Raw genomic sequence first — 17,981 nt, forward strand, 5'->3', positions numbered from 1 at the left:
AAAATGAATTCTCATTCCATGTTCTTCTCTCTTTTTATAAATTGCCCAAGTGATCACAGCAGAAACATTGCATAACTCCAATTTTGCAGCAAAATTTATAAATCTTCTTACCAAGTTAGTCATCTCCACAATATCAAGGTTCATTCACATTTGGTATAGGTAAACTATTAATATTCTGGCTTGCTCATCTAAAAGGACTCTAAAAGAATTAAATGCCATCTTATAAACAGATGTTTTTATAGAACCTCACATATAAGATCATACATGAATAGGCAAAAGGTCTATAATTTCATCAATGTAAAGAATTCTTAATTTGTCCCTCTGCCAACCTATATATGATATAATAGATAATCTTAAGGAGTCCCCTAGGGCATTAAGAGGTTACCCAGAGTATAATAGCAAGCATCATAGCAAGGATTTGAATTCAAGTCTTTCACAGCTCATGTCTACCACTCTGTCTACTATGCCATGATGTCTCACAATTACAAAACGTGTGTGTATGTGTACATGTGTGTTTGACCTCAGCTGAATAAGCAGTGTAAGCCACTCTCCCAGAGACTTTGAATATTGTTACTCTACTTTTAAGAGAGAAGAAATGGACTTTGGGGGACTTTCAATTAACTATCATCTTTGAAGAAATCTGTATGAGGCACTCAGTGAGGACCAAAAGATTATTTCCTGATGAGATTTGGAGAGCAAATTGTCATGGAGAAAGAGTTTGTAAGAGACTAAGGTTAAGTGTCATGCAGAAAAAGTCTATGGGGGACTTAGACAGTTAATTGTCATCTTTGAGAAAGTCTGAAGAGATGAGAAAATTGAGTTTAAATGCTATCCTGAAGAGGAAATGAATGAGTTGGACTGTATTTTATCCCTGATGAGAACTGAACTGAGTTAGCTCTTATTCTGTGAGAGACATTCTAAAGAAAATTCTTGAGACTTTAACTGTCATTCCAAGACCACTTAACTATTGAACCACTGTGGTCCAGTGTTTTGGAAGAGTTTGCAGTGGTAAATAATGGTGAGAGGTGACTGTCAAAGTAACTACCCTCACAGCTGACACAGTGCTAAAATATTTATGTCTTTGCATCATTTGTAAATAATAGAGCCAGTAACATTAATGTTTATCTAAATCTATGAGACTAATGTTTGAGACCAAGAGAAAAAAGAAAGCTCTATGGGCAAAGAAGTTTTGCTGGAGTTCCCAGGCTCAGAGCTAATTAATACGCAATTTTGAATTTTTAGTTCTTTCTAAGGATATTCCCATTTATACCTACTCAAATGCCTTTGAACCTTGTAAGAGAATTAATGTAGTAACAAATCAAGTAGCTGACTGAGGAGTAGGTATTTAATATATTCTTTTTGAGTGTACCTGAGAGGTATATCTTCATACTCTCTATCTCATACCTACAAAGGGATTTTGGTTTGGTTTTGAGGAGTTAAGCTAAAGGGACACTACACTGTGTGTACATTTGTGTGTGTATATGTATATGTTGGGTTTTGTTGTGTATGCATGTGTGCCATGTGTATATATGTACACATATACATACTGTGTGTACATGCATCTATGTACAATTATTTTATAAAAACATAAACATATGCCTCAAGGCATAATGCATAAAGAACCACCTTAAAGTCAGTATGACCTGGACTCAAATCCTGCCTTTGTCACATACTATGTGACCCCAAACAAGTCATTTAATTTCTCTAAGCCAGGGCTTCTTAAACTTTTTTCACTTGCAACCCCTTTTCACCCAAGAAATTTTTACACAACCCCAGATATATAGGTATACATGACCTTTTACTGTTGCCAAATTTTTCATAGCCCCCAGATTCAGTTATACAACCACATATGGGGACCCACAATTTAAGAAGCTAGGGTATAGCCAACTAACACTCTAAGATTCAGAACACTTGTTGACCTGAATTGGTAGAGGGAGTTTTCTCATCTGAAGTTTGATACATTGATGAAGTAACAGGTCTGAACCAAAACAAAAACAAACAAACAAAGGTATGTGTAGCATGTATACCTATTTGTGAAGACCTAGCTTCACTGTCTAGTATATGCCATATTCTTATGCATATTTTGGGTTGTTTTTTTTTAAAAAAGAGATGCTTTCTTTATGCCAAAGTACTAAAAAATACCAATTTAACTTTCTTTTAATCCACATGCACCTCAGGGAATAACAAGAGGCAAATTAAAATCTATTGCTGGTCAAAAACTATATGATTCTCAGGGCAGCTAGTGGATAGAGCTCCGGCCCTGGATTCAGGAGGACCTGAGTTCAAATCTGACCTCAGACACTTAACACTTACTAGCTGTGTGACCCTGGGCAAGTCACTTAACCCCAATTGCCTCACCCCCCCCAAAAAAAACTCTATATGATTCTTAACATACTCTGTGTCCTTCCCTACCATTGTGCTGTTCTCCTTGATGAAATGGAAGATAGCCATCCAGAGAGGAGAGCCATTTTTATACTTTTTTTTTTTTACTGGATTTTCATGGCCAATTACCAGGAGACTTGTAGCAAGAAGGGGGGATGACTGGTGAATGGCCAGTACGCTTCACTGGTGCCCTCAAAAGTCAGGAGAAAGGAAGGAAGTCTTCATGCATTTGAGATGGACCTCCTGAGGAAAATTTGGGGAGGATACAAATGAGAGTCACATGGGCAGGCATTGATCATTTGTAATCTGCATCACTGGTGGGGACTCTGAAATGATGAGAACACAGATCCATCTGAGCATTTGAGAATATCTCAGGAAAGGAAAATGGGAAAAGCCAGGCAAAAAGGAGTGGTCTTACTGTTTTTAATCTTGGATATTGTACTATATGTATACATATATAATATTGAAATACGTCTTGAATATTTTTGAAGTTGTTTTCATTATCAAAGAATTCAAAACTTACATAGTATCATAATGTCCACAGTATCTTATACTCTACAATATTCTATTAGACTTCTCGATTCCTTCTTGTCAAAATTAAATTTAGTTTCATCATACAACACCTGTGTCCTCAGCAATGCAGTTGCAGCGAAATTCAATAAATGGACTATCCAAGAAATAATACAGAAACTCAAAATTAGAGGGAATATTCACTCTCCAAACCACCACATCCTTTTACCTTTGTCATTACATTAAAATGGCTTCAGGTGAAACTTTTTTGCAAATGAAATAATGATAAATCATTTGTTGCTCAGTTGTGTCCCACTTTTCCTTAGCAAAGATACTGGAATGATTTACCATTTTCATCTCCAGCTCATTTTGCAGATGAAAAAACAAAGAGGGTTAAGTAACTTGCCCAGGATAACACAGTTAGTAAGTGTCTGAAGCTGGATTCGAACTCTGGTCTTCCTGACTCCAGGCACAGCACTCTATCCACTGTATGACCTATCTGCCCTTGACAAATGATAAATAGGTGCGATCAACCATATTCTTATTCCTCTCCACAAATATACAAAGTAATTCACTTATAATACATTTATGGATACCTAAAATCACAATGACTCCCTTGGAAGCATGCCAAGTTAATAAACTATGGAAGAATACTGAAGAAAGCAAGACTATTTAATGAAATGGCTTTTTTTTAAGATTCCTAGGAATAGGTAGGTTTTCATGAGGAGAAATGCATAAGCATGTGCACAGATATGTATATAGACACAGAGACATGAAAGTATATAAATACATGCACATGGACACTGCATATATACTTTATATAGAAATGTACATACTCTTGTACATATACATACACATACATGCACACATACATGCATATACATGGACACGCACAAACAATACACCTCTACGTATACACATAAATACGTGTGTGCATGCATATACATGTATACATGTGGGTAAATGCACATACATATATATAGAACTGACCATGTCACTTCCCGACCAAATAAATTTCAGCGGCTACTTAGGCCGTGTAGTGGATAGAACACCAGGCCTGGAGTCAGGAAGACCTGAGTTCAAATCCAGCTTTGGACACTTACTAGCTGTGTGAACCTGAACAAGTCACTTAACCCCATTTGCCTCAGTTTCCTCATCTGTAAAATGAAATGGAGAAGGAAATGGCAAACTTCTCCAGTGTTTTTGTCAAGAAAACTCTAAGTGGGATCAGCGTCAGACACAACTGAACAACAACAAAAATTACCTACAGGATCAAATATAAACTCTGCTGTTCACCTTTAAATCCCTTCACCACCTGGCTCCATACTGTCTTTCCAGTCTCATATAAGACCCCTCTGCCATACTCTTAGAGGCAACCAAACTCTCCTCTGTGTTCCTCACATGAAGACACATTCTCTCTTCTTTCTCCTTGCTTTTGCCATCCTCCATGTGTGTAACATACTTCCTCTTCACCTCTGTCTCACAGAATCCCATTTTTCCTTTGAAATGCAACTCAAGTGCTCTTCTACTAGAAGCTTTGCCCAATCTCCCCAATGACTAATTCCCTCCTTCCCAAACTACCTGGTACCTAACCACTTTGTATTTGTTTGCCTTCATTCTCTTTATATTTATCCTGTATGTCATTATATATGTAAATATATGTGAAGGCATATTTGCTTATTTCCTCCCCCATTAGAATGCCCCTTGCAAATGGGGATTGTTTCAATCTTGGAATTTGTTTCCCTGGCGCCTGATACACAGTAGGCGCTTAATAAATGCTTCTTTGTTACATATATGTATATACACCTATACATAACTAGATCCCAGCTTGCCATAAGACTTCTTCTTCCTACATACCCTTCCAGACAGAAAGGAGAAAATGTTATATCTTAGAATCCAGGTTGGAAGACAGATTGACAAATTTTTGTCCTTTCCCATACCCGGCTTCCTCCACTGCCGCCCACCAATGTATAATGAAGTATTTCCCAGCCCGTGGATTCAATTCCAAGCTGAGAGGCAGTGAGCCGTGGTAGAAAGTGCTGAACCTGAAGTTGGAGTACCTCGGTTCACATTCTGGTTCCATTACACAGTAGCTGTATAATTTAGGGCAAATTTCTTGATCCTTCTGGGTCTGTTAGAATGAGGAGGTTACTCTTCAATCACTAAACTTTCTTCAAGTTCTAAGGATCTTTCCGTGATCAATAGAGAGAAAGGAGATGCTTCTTATGCCCCCTTCCTTTTCCACAAGAGCAGTAAGTTACTGTCGTATTTAACTGTTGCTTCTGTTTTAGCTACTATTCTAAGTCTGGTTCAGACTTCGCAGGGAATTGTGCTTCTCTCTTGTGTCCAAAACACACTATGTATTTAATACACAATACTCTACATGTGTTTCATTTGTCTGTCTCTAATGTGATACATGCTTACTCCAACAAGGTGGAAAGGGAATGGGAATTCTAGGAACCGAGTTTCATTTTGAACCAGGCAATGTGATGTTTTCCTATACCATCCTTAACCTCAGGAAGAAAATAAATCATTGTCATTTGGTGAACTCATGTGACTGCTATTTGGTGTTGGGAGCCTTGCTCGTTCATTGGGCATTTTGTCCAATATATCTGCTTCAGGCATGCCCAGACACTGTCCTTACCCAAGCATCTTCCCTTGGTGTCACCTCCAGAAAAAGTGACAGATCAGTTCCGATATAAAGTTGTCTTTGAAAATGATCCTCACCTGTGCTGTCAGATATCTGAAGGACTTTGTCTTGGTGTGTAACCCATGACAGAAATAAAGACCAAGGTATTTCCTGACTTCCTCTCCCCCAGATTAAGTCGATTAATTTTTTTTTAACCTGTGGGATCCTGTCTTTTAAGTGATTTCTGGAAACAGGCAAAGAAAGCTGTCTGTTATTGAGCTGCTGTTTGCCTCTCCCTATAGAGTTAAAATTGCTGAATTTGACAGTATAACAATGAACCTGATTAAGAACATGTAAAAACAAGTTTCTTGAATTACTGCTCAGTTCCTTATCTTTGTGTCTTTTGCTATGATATTGTAGAGCTTGGATCATATGGAAAACTAAAATATTATGACACAATGACTGAGGAAGGTAAGAATAATTTTAGAATTGTTTGCTCTGGCTTTTTTTTTCATTTTGGAGTGTCTGCTGCTCATCCATCTGTTTGTTATATTTATTTTCTCCTTGCATGACTTCAGTGCCATCGTGTGATATACTATGAGCCCCTATTTGCATTTTTGTCTTGTTTTCATCATTGTGTTTCTTTGGAAGTAGAGGCATGCGGTACCATGGGTGACCATTTCATTCCATCTAAACAACCTAAGTTATCCACTATTGTCAAAGATGCCCAAAGAAATGTTATATGTGTTTAATATGAACATGGGTACATGGGATTTTTGTTCCACATGCCCTCAACCTCAGATGGCAATAAATATATCCACACGCAAACATCCTCTTTTTGGTGCAGCCACTGAGGAGAGGAATATATAATATATGTGTGCTTTCTGTATGCAGTGGGAGGAAGTCAACTCAGAGAAAAGTTTGCATGCCAAGCTCCTTGCCAGACACTTCACCAGGTAGAGATATTTTTTATTTGCTATTGTCATCGTCATTTAGTTTTTATTTACCACGGATGGGCCAGGCACTAATCCAGAGCATTACATGGGGCACAGCATCAGTTTCCTAAAATATATCCATTATCTACAATGAATTTGGAGTTTGAGATTCCTTGTAACCCATACCACTTCTCTTAAAAAAAATAAAATAAAAAGACATATTTGTGATTTTGAAAAATGGGGGGGGGTTCCCTAATGTTTACAGTAATGTTGAAGAGAAATCAAAGATGGGCTAGTCAGGAAATTAGCAAACCATTTAAATGACAACATAAGAAAAAAATAGAAAGAAATGTGATGCTAATCCTTCTTTGTTTCTGGTGTCCTTGATTGCTATGGATTTCAAGAGACCTCCCAACTACTTTGCATGCAGAACTCACATTTTATAGTAGTTGGTAAGAAGAAGCATATTTGCTATCTTCTATTGTCTGTCCTTCTGGTTTTTCCACACCAGGTTGGTGTGGCCACATTTACAACTCCTCAGTCCTTTCCTTGGTTTTTCCCTCAAGCAATTCAGTACATTTCTAAATGATGGATTCTAAAGCAGCAACCTGCCATTAGGATACACACCTAGATAAAACCCTAGTTAAAGGATCCTGCTTCCAATTCCAGCAAAGGTACCTGAGCTAGATTGGAAAGTTGGAGGTGAAAACTCCTTTAGAACCAAATAAGTGTCTTACAAATGGGAGAAAAGGAATAGCACCTGGTACCTGGCAACGTATTTAGGACTGTGGAGACCTGGGTTTTAGTCCAGCTTCTAATACCAGAGTCACTTAGTAACCTTGGACCTACTTCTCCCATCTCTGGGCCTCACTTTCATTTAGAAAATGAAAAGGTTGAGTGCGAAGATTCCTCTACAGTTGTTCCCATTTCCAATATTCTGTGAGTCAGGAAAGAAGAGGAATAGATCATTTTTAAAGGGTTCTCTACCTAGTCCTTTTTTTCTTGCTTTCTTTTCAGATATTTGGCTCCTCCTTTTCTGGTGACTCCCAAGAAAGGTGCTCTTTTGTGGGATAGCTCACCTTTCTCTCTCTCTCTCTCTCTCTCTCTCTCTCTCTCTCTCTCTCTCTCTCTCTCTCTCTCTCTCCTTTATCCTGCTTTTGTTCTCTCTCTTTTCTTAACTAACCCTCTACCATCTGTTATGAACTTGGTCATGCAAAATCTCTTATCATGGTCATCAGTTATTTTCATCCCCCTCATACTCTGATTTCCTCCCTTCTTTGTAAATAGCTCCAGCATTGGATTCAGCCAGTCTTCTGATGGCTCTCTTCTGTTTTCCTCACAACATAGACTAGCAAAAATCAAAGGAAGGAAATAAGGTCTACGAAGTTAGTTCAGGGAGAGAAGGTAACCAGCAGAAAGTAATATATTTCTTGTGACGGGAAGAAAATCAAATTAAGACATCTAGAGTGAACCAGAGCTGGTCTTTGGAAAAATCGTGTAATTGTTTCTCCTTTAACACATTCCCTCTAATATTGTTTTTTAATATTCTTCTCTCGGAGGGCTGATATATTCACTCCCAGTGTGTCCCACTCACCACTAAGGTGTTAGCTGCTATACAGATTAAAGTACTAATACTCCCTAAACCTTTTAACAGGCAATTCTAAAAAAGATCAAAAAGCCTTCAAGAGCCAAAGAAAATCATATCACATAGGCAGCTAACTCTGATCCAGAACCATGTGATGTGATTCATTGTAACAAGAGCACAGCGTGTTTATAGAGCTCAGAATTACCAATACAGAGCCCAGCTTGATCTTTCTTCTGATTCTTGAATTTCAGATTAATATTGTGCATGCATAGATTGTTAGGCCCTTTCTCTGCTCAAAAGTCTTCCATGCGGGGGGCAGCTAGATGGTGCAGTGGATAGAGCACGGGCCCTGGAGTCAGGAGTACCTGAGTTCAAATTCGGCCTCAGACACTTAACACTTACTAGTTGTGTGACCCTGGGCAAGTCACTTAACCACAACTGCCTCACTAAAAAACAAAAACAAAAAAGTCTTCCATGGTTCCCTAGTGCTTACCCATCAGTCAACAAGCATTTATTAAGCACCTACTATGTGTCAGCCACTGTGCACTTATTAAGCACCTACTATGTGCCAGCCACTGCGCTGTTTGGGGATACAAAGACAGTTCTTGCTCTCACAGTACAATGGAGGAAACAACATAAAAACAACAATGTACAAACAAGATATATACAAGACAAATTAGAGATAATAGAGGGAAGATACCAACATTAAGGAGGATCAGAAAGGTTATCATAGAAGATGGGATTTTAGCTGGGGCTTGAAGGAAACAAGGAAAAGCAGAAAGCAGAGGTAAGGGGGTGGGGGGAATATTCCAGGCCTGGGAAACAGCCTGTGAAAAAGCCCAGAGTCTGGAGATGGGGTACCTTGTTTGGGCTGGGGGGAGTTAAGAAGACTGGAAAGGTAGGAGGGGACTAGATTATGAAGGTCTTTGAATGCCAAACAGACAATTTTCCATTCTATCCCAGAGGTTATAAGGAGTTATTTAGTGAATAGAGGTGGAGGTGAAAGGGCAAGCTGGTCAGTTCTGTACTTTAGGAAGATTAACTTGACAGCTGAGTGGCAGGTGGATTGGAATGGGGAATGACTAGAGTCAGGGAAACCAACCAAGAGGTTACCAGATAAAGTTCTTGCTCTTTTTCATGGTATATAAGACCCTCCTCAAGCTAATAGAACCATATTTTCCATGCTCTAAAAAATTAATATGTGAGCAATTTATAATAAGCTTCAGGATTATTTTTCCTCTACATGGAAGAATAGGCAATATCTAACTAGTCTCTGAAAAAGAGAAGCTCATTTTACATTTAAAAATAAAGGTTCCATATTACCTATTTCTTTCCTTTTGACACTAAATTACCATATGTCCCCTTGTTTTTCTCCTGGGATGCCTTATGGGTACAGTATAGTGTAATAGGAAGAACGCAGCATGTGAGGTCAGAAAACCTGGGTTCAAAACCACTTACCTTTACCAACTGACAATTTCCAGCTAGAAATTTAGAGACACATGTACCTTGCAATTTCCAAACTGATTCTTCTTAACAACTTCCTGGCAAAGGAGTGAGCCCCAAAACTAACTGCTTTCTTTTCCACAGGTGCCAATTTAAAATCCAAGGATGTATATCAGAACAGAACCTTTTAAATAACAAATATAAACAAGATTTGGGCACAGAAAGAGATTTTAAGTGATTTCATCACAAAATGAATTAGCCATTCCTAATGTAAATAATTATCCCCTAATTTATCTGTTTTGTAAATCTAGATCGGGTTGTCTTAGAGCAGGGAACATCTGTAACTGATGTCTGCACATAATTTCTAAATTAAATGACAGGGCTGTTACTACTGTACAGACTATACAATTTCCAACCCAGCATGTTGTTTCCTAACTCAGAGACAATTGGTATCGTTCCAAAAGTCTGTAGAGAGAGCAAGGTAACTTTCCAACTTCCAATTATCAGAGCAGTGGCCTGGGGTGCACAGAGAGGATTTTCAACATTGCACTAGGTTTCATTCATTTATAATTCAGCTCATTTAATACAACTCATCATACCCAGAGGAATCTTCTTTTCTGTTAACCTGAACAGATGTCCACTTAACAACCAACTACAAATATAACTGAACTGTTTTCATCAAATCAACTGGTCACTAAACATATACTACTGTATTATAGATGGAGTCTTCCAATAAGCTCTCTGTGGAGCCAAATCTGTCAGAGACAGTAAATTGCAAGTTTATCTGGATGTTTAAGTAGACAGCAGGAAGAGTAGATAGAGAGTTGACTTTAAAGTCAAGTTCTTCTGGTTTTGAGACATATTGACTGTGTGACCCTGGGAGAATTGTAGCCTCTCAGGGCTCTAGGTCAGAGGTGTCAAACACAAGGCATACTATGGGCTCCATATAGCCCACCGTACTCCCAGTGCAGCTGAACCAAATTAAAATGGAATTGGGAAATGTTTAGCAAAATAAACAAAATTACAATTTGTTGTTTGTCCTTCCTTATGGAAGAGGACTATAACATCAGGATGATGTCATGACTTGCACTGATTTGGATTTAAGAGAGGAAGGCCTGCACAAGGTCACCAACCTCACTCTTTCCTCCAGAGCCATCTGGGTCCAGTGCCCAAATATATATCAGGACAACTGTTGATGGTCCCAGATGTTTAAGGCAATTGGGGTTAAGTGACTTGCCCAGGGTCACACAGCTAGTAAGTTTCTGAGGTGAGATTTTAACTCAGGTCCTCCCAACTTCAGGGCCAGTGCTCTATCTATTGCACCAACTAGCTGTCCCAAAATTACAATAAAACAAAGAGAATGTTAATAATGGTTTTCTAAGTCAATATGCAGCCAGTAGATGTACTTGAGTATAGTTTAGCTACCCTCTTTTCTATCTGAATTTGACACCATGGCTCTAAGAAAGGGGTTCTTAACCTTTTGTTGGGCCATGGACCTCTTTGGCAGTCCGGTGAAGCCAGTGTGCCCCTTCTCAAAATGATGCTTTTAAATGTAGGAAATAAAATATAGTATATTGTTAAGGAAACCAATTCTATTGAAATAGATATCCAAATATTTTTAAAAACAAATTACAGACCCCAGGTTAAGAACTCCTACTCTAAAACTATTTAAGTTTCTGTAAAGGTACCACCTTCCTCACCCAGGATTTCTCCATACTGGACCAAAGGAATCTCAGGTCCTGGCCCTACCCCTGCTAGCTAAAGTATCTGATTAAAGATAACTCCATCTGCTCTGTCAGTATAGTCAAACTGTTGTATTTAAAAACACAGTCCCAAACTACTGCCTTCCTGTTATCAGTCTCAGGGATATCTTTGGGTAAGAATCCCACCTAGCCTTTTAAACCTCATTGCACCTATATTTTTTTCTTTTTATCACCAAGGATAAAAACAGTCAGTAGTGAGCGCAGAAAAATTGCCCCCACAAGTGAAAGGAAGGAAGGAAGGAAGGAAGGAAGGAAGGAAGGAAGGAAGGAAGGAAGGAAGGAAGGAAGGAAGGAAGGAAGGAAGGAAGGAAGGAAGGAAGGAAGGAAGGAAGGAAGGAAGGAAGGAAGGAAAGAAAGAAAGAAAGAAAGAAAGAAAGAAAGAAAGAAAGAAAGAAAGAAAGAAAGAAAGAAAGAAAGAAAGAAAGAAAGAAAGAAAGAAAGAAAGAAAGAAAGAAAGAAAGAAAGAAAGAGAAAGACATTTTGCCTATGCAAAAGCTGCTAAGTTGATAGCAGGTTGCAAAGGATTGGGACTGTTCCCAGGAGTCTTAGAACTGAAAATGTAAAATTGCCATTACCGATCAAATTGAAGCACTATCATTATAAATTACTAAGATAATTCTTCCTGCATATCTTTTCTTAAAGTTGGTGGGGGAAGGGAGGGGGGTGGGTATTGGGGAAAGGAAGAAAATGAGAATCTAATCTAACAAGAAGTTGACGTTTTTAATTAAGCTCAGTAAATTTTACTTCTAGTTGATGAAGTTCTGGTTAAATCTGAAATTAATTGGACCTTGCCATCTAAGCCTTCAGTCACATTTAGTTGAGGAATCTAGACATGCATTGAAATGGCATCACAAAATTAATGATTATTTCTATCTTCAAAAATACAGGAATTAGGGGCAGCTAGGTGGCGCAGTGCATAAAGCACTGGCCTTGGATTCAGGAGTACCTGAGTTCAAATCCGGCCTCAGACACTTAACACTTACTAGCTGTGTGACCCTGGGCAAGTCACTTAACCCCAATTGCCTCACTAAAAAAAAAAAAATACAGGACTTGTGCCCAACTTTTTATAAACCCCTTTCCTGTTAGAATGCTACCTTTAGTCTAATACTGAGGGCAGAAAGCCTTACCCTTTTAACATTAAGTCAACCTGCAATTCCCCAAGGGAAACCACTTCTCATAATAAGAGGCTTGGGCTACATGACTTTTAAATGTCCTTCCAACTTTAAGTCCTTCAGTTCTTTGCTTCTATCAGTATATCCTAAAAGACAATAGCATCCAATAAGGACAACCTGTTTTAGTAGACAGAGGGTGGTCAAAAAGTCAAATGAGAGGTAGTTGAGAAGGGACTTCCTTGAGTCCTAGTTCTTATGTTTGCTAACCATGGGACCATGGACAAGCCACCTAACCTTTGACTTAAGTTTTTTTCATCCCCAAAATGAGGACAATAAAGCTTCTACTCCTTAGCTCACAGTGTTATTGTTATGAGAATCAAATGAAATAATATACATAAGGCACTTTGTTAACTTTAAAGCCTATATAAATGTAAGGTATGGTTAATTCAATTAAATTCAACAGTTATTCGGCATATTGTCATATGATTGTACCAGACCCTGGGGATGCAAAGACCAAAAAACAAAAAATCCCTGACTTCAAGGAACTTACTTTTAATTATAGAACAAAAACATGGGTATGTAGGTGACGGTGTCAAGAACTCCTGAGTTCAAATCCATCCTCAGACATTTACTAACTGTATGAGCCTGGGCAAATCACTTCACCTCTGCCTCAGTTTCCTTCATATGTAAAATGGGGATAATATAGCACCTACATCACAAGTTGTTGTCAAGATAAAATGAGATAATATTTATAAAGCACTTTGCAAAACTTAAGGCTCTATATAAATACTAGTGATGATGATGGTGATGTGCGCAAAAAAGCATAACAGGAATCACTGAGAAAGGAGAGAACATTAATGACTAGAAGAATCAGAGCAGTTTTCCAGAGGAGGTAGTACCTGAGTTAAGCCTTGAAAGAAGACAAGGATTCTAAGAGCTTGACATGAAGAGAGAAAGCATAACAGGCACAAGGAATGGCCTGTGCAAATGTGTGAAAGTAGAAGATGGAAGACTAAGTTTGGTGAATGGCCATGAGTCTGGTATAACTGGAAAATAACTGATGAAGAAAAATAGTATGGAATAAGATGAGAAAGGTATGTGGAAGATGAGTATAAAAGGCCTTAAATGCCAGAGTATAGAATTTATATAGGCAATAAGGAGCAAGTGAGAATTTTTTATTTGGTTTTGTTTAGGAAGGGAGAAGTATATATCAGACCCCTGCCTTAGGCAGATTATTTTGGCATCTGTTGTGATAGATGAATTGAAGAGAGAACACACTGAAAGCATGGAGAATAATTTAAAAAACTATTTTAAACTAAAAATCCTATGAAAACAAAAAATAAATAAATTGATTGATTAATTAATTTGTTTATTAGTTAATAAATTATTAAATAACTAAATAAATGAATTTTTTTAAAAAGAAACTATTTTAATACTGCAGTAGTCCAGGGTAGAGATTATGAGAACCTGCATTAGAGTGATACGCTTGTGAGTGGAGTGGAGATAGATGTGAGAGGTGTTTTGAAGGCAGAGTAGACAACACAGTGCAAATGATTGGATATGGGGGTTGAGTATAAGATAAGAATCAATCTTCACCCCAAAGATATAAAGCCAGGTACTAGAAGGATGGTGATGCCCTCAACAGAAGAAGAGTTTGGTTAAGAAAGATTTAGGGACTGAGATAAGAAATTCTATTTTAGACATGTTACATTTCAGATGTCTACAGTACATCTAAGAGGAGTAACTAGTAGGCAGGTGCCTCCCTCCCAAAATTATCTTCTATTCATTTAACATATTATATATATATATATATATACACATACATACATACATATATATACATATATATGTCCTATTTTGTATATACTTATTCCTGTACATGTTGTCTTCCCCCTTGAGAATGTAAGTTTCTTGAGGGCAGGAATGGTTTTATGCATATTTTTGTACCTTCCAAGCCTAGCATAGTGTCTGACACCATAAAAGGTGCTTATTAAATTTTTTGCTGATTGAATGATGCATAACTATAATACAGGAGAGATATTAGGTCCAGATACATAGATCTAGGAATCACATAAGTGGAAATGATACTTTTACCATGGAAGCTAAGCGAGTAGATATAGAAAAATAGAGAAAAAGGCCCAGGACATAGTTCTGGGGAACCCACATGCTAAAGGGGAAGTAAATGAATGATGATTTGGCAAAAGAAACTTACAATAAATGGTCAGATAAGTGGGAAGAAAAAAGATGAGTACTCCCAAAGGAAGAGAACTTCCATAAGGAAAGAGTGATCAACAATTTCAAATGCTGAAAAGAGACCAAGCAGAAAGAAGACTGAGAAAAATCATAAGATTTAGCAGTCAAGAGATCATTGGTAACCTTTGCTGATGACTTGGTGGAGAACCAATTCAGTCAAGTGTCTGGGCTAGAAGCCAGATTTCAAAGGTCTGGAGGGCAATGGGTATAAACAATTCTTCCTAAGACTCCATAGCATTTTGGAATAGAGAAATAGTAGGATCTGTACATATAGGTAAAAAAGGCAGTAGATGAGAGAATGGAGATGAAAAGAAGAGGAGAGAGAACAAAAAAGAGCAGAAAAAGAAAAAAGAGATGGGGAAAAGAAGGGAAAGAAGTAGGAGGAAGGACTATTGATGGGACAGGCTCCTGAAGGAAACAGGAGAGAATGGGATTGAGGGCACAATTGGGGTTAGACTTGACAAGGATAAAGATCACCTCTTTCTCAGACATAGGAGTGACAGAAGAGATAAAGGATATTTGAAGTATGGAGAAGTTTACAATGGATGGCCTCTATTTTCTCACCAAAGTAGAAGGAAAAGACATCTTCTGGGGGAGGGGGGAATGAAGGAAGATATGGGGGGGGGTTGAGAAGAGAAAGTTTTGTAATGCTACTGAGGGGAATGGAATAGAAAGTTAGTTAAGGAAGAATAAAATGGTGTCATGAATTAATAAAGGCCCAGGTAAGATTAGATAACATGGAAGCAGTCAGCTCAGTAATGTGACTTCTTTTGTTTGGTTGGTTTGGTTTTTTGTGTTTTTTTGTGGGGCAGTGAGGGTTAAGTGATTTGCCCAGGGTCACACAGCTAGGAACTGTCAAGTGTCTGAGGCCAGATTTGAACTCAGGTACTCCTGAATCCAGGGCCAGCACTTTATCCTCTGCGCCACCTAGCTGCCCTAGTAATGTGACTTCTTGAAACAATAGTTTACAAAGAAGGTAAATGATAGGGGTGGCCCAGAGTCAAGAAGTGGCTAAGTGATATGAGTAGTATATGGATGAAGGATGAAAAACTATGCCTGATGGAACAAGAACACAACAAAATGAAAACTGTGATAAAAGGAAAGTGATAGAGGGACTGAAGGCTGTGGAGAGGGTGAGAAATAGCATTAGGAGGATCACAGTGAATCATATCTTTTAGAACTATTAGGTACCATCTTCTTGTTGTTCTTAAGTCGTTTTTCAGTCATGTCCAAATCTTTGTGACCCCATTTGGGGTTTTCTTGGCAAAGATAAAGGAATGGTTTGCCATTTCCTTCTCCAGCTTATTTTACAAATGAGGAAACTGAGGCAAACAAGGTGAAATGACTTGCCCAAGGCCACACAGTTAGATAAGTGTCTGAGGCCAGATTTGAAATCAGGAAGAGGAGTCTTCCTAACTCCAGACTCTGTACACTGTGCCACCACCCATAAGGTACCTTAGAAGTCATCTATATTGAACCTTTCATTTTCAAATGAGGAAAGCAGACACAGAAAGGTTAAGTGACCGAGTGGAGATTTGAACTAAAGTTACCTGACTCCAAATTGACCACTCTATACATTGTACCAAACTGTGTCCTTTGTGAGATAGAGATGAAAGGATAGGAGGTTATTATCAGAGAAAAGAGTTTCTCAGTTCAAAATAAAGAAAATGGCACCATTACATCTGGTGAAATCTAGAGTATGACCTTCATACTGGGTGGGGGAGGTAAAGAAAAAGTGTAGGGCATAGAAATTGAAGAGTTTGTTGAGTAGATAGCCCAAGGTGTTTGAGAGGATATCAACTTGTCTATTTGCAAAAAAGCAAGGAGGTCAAATAGAATAAGACTAAGAGAAAAGGCTATTCCATTTAGTTAGGAGCTCATTGGTTATCTTGGAGACAACAGTGTCAGTCAATGTTGGGATAAAAAAAACCTGCAAAGTATCAAGAGACAGAGACAGATTGATAGATAGATAGATGATAGATGGGTAGATAGATGAATTAGAAAACATATGGTTAGATACATTATAGAGATAGGTGATAGAACATTTTAAAATACTAATTATATAACATCTAGGTGTTAGGGAAACAAATAAAATCAAGCAAGATATTTCCTACCTCCAAGGAGCCTACACATTCTAAAAAGGGAAGACAACACATAGAGGGGGAGGGGGGAGGGAGTCAGAATAAGAAACACTATGAGTTCAGTGGGAGGCAGCTAGGTGGTTCAGTGAATAGAGAGCTGGGCCTGGAGTCAGGAAGACCTAAGTTTAAATCCAGCCTCAGACATTGACTAACTGTGTGACCCTGTAAAAGTCACTTAATTTCTGTTTGCCTTAATCCACTGGAGAAGGAAATAGCAAAACACTCCAGTATCTTTGCCAAGAAAACTCCATGGACAGTATTTATGTGCTATGGTCCACGGGGTCACAAAGAGTGACATATCAGAGCCCACTTTCCCAAAGACAGAGTCTAAGGTTCCTGAGGGGAGGAGGTAGGATGGCTAGAGAGGTAGTGGCATGGTTTGAGCTGGTGGCCAGGAATTAAAGTGGAGGCCTTATTCCAGGCCCAAGAGAGCCCAAGTTGATTCCAAGGGCAAAGTCCAAGGGAGGACATAGAAATGATAGCTAGAATAAAGGTGGCATAATTTGGAAATGACCAAGAAATATAGACAATCCTTTCTAGGAGATTATTTAGGAAAGAGTGAAGTGTCAAGTCAAGTACAAGTGTACATGGTCAAGTACAAGTTTTATAAAGATAAACATGTTTATAGAAGGGAAGGAGCCAATGGATTAGGAAATGATGATAAGAGAGAACAAGGGAATGATTAACAGGCCAAACTCCTGGAGAAACTGGGAAGAGATGGAATTAAGGAACCGAGAGGAATAGTGGAGGGATTAACCTTGGCATGATCAAAGCCAGAGTGGGGGGGGGAGGGAGGGGAGGATGACCAAGGGGGGTTGGGAATATAGAGGAGTGAGGAGAAGGAACTCATGGTGGTTAGCCTCTACTTTTAACAGTCAACAAGCACTTTAAAGAGCTTAATATGTGTTCTGTACTGGAGGTACAAACACAAAGGCATTCCCTTCCTCAAAAAGTTTACATGCTAATAGGGGTGATAACATATAAATAATTGGGAGCATACCAGATATATACAGAGTAAATGGGAAGTAATCTGATAGGGAAGACACAAACATCTGGGGTGACCTGGAAAGGCCTCTTCCAGATGGTGGGACTTGAGATGAGTCTTAAAGGAAGCCGGGAAAACCAAGAAGGATCAGAGCATGCCAGGCATAAGAGATAGTCAGAGAGAAGACCTGAATATGGGAGGTGTAGTATCATGTTCAAGGAATCACAAGTAGGTCAATGTAGC

The 17,981-nt window shown here is 38.5% G+C and overlaps 1 protein-coding gene across 4 annotated transcripts in view; it reads left to right on the forward strand.

The window, feature by feature from the left end:
• Positions 1 to 17,981, forward strand: part of SLC24A2 (solute carrier family 24 member 2) — a 345,977-nt gene that overhangs the window by 219,018 nt on the left and 108,978 nt on the right. For 3 of the 4 annotated variants that reach the window (XM_043979806.1, XM_043979800.1, XM_043979811.1), the window contains one exon: positions 5,942 to 5,992. The exons of the other annotated variant lie outside the window; for it this stretch is intronic. In XM_043979806.1, coding sequence (XP_043835741.1) covers positions 5,942 to 5,992 — 51 coding nt within the window. The remainder of the gene's footprint in view (positions 1 to 5,941; positions 5,993 to 17,981) is intronic. 4 annotated transcript variants of the gene reach the window in all.

The sequence above is a fragment of the Dromiciops gliroides genome, chromosome 1 (genome assembly GCF_019393635.1).
Source record: "Dromiciops gliroides isolate mDroGli1 chromosome 1, mDroGli1.pri, whole genome shotgun sequence".
In the NCBI taxonomy this organism is placed as follows: domain Eukaryota; kingdom Metazoa; phylum Chordata; class Mammalia; order Microbiotheria; family Microbiotheriidae; genus Dromiciops; species Dromiciops gliroides.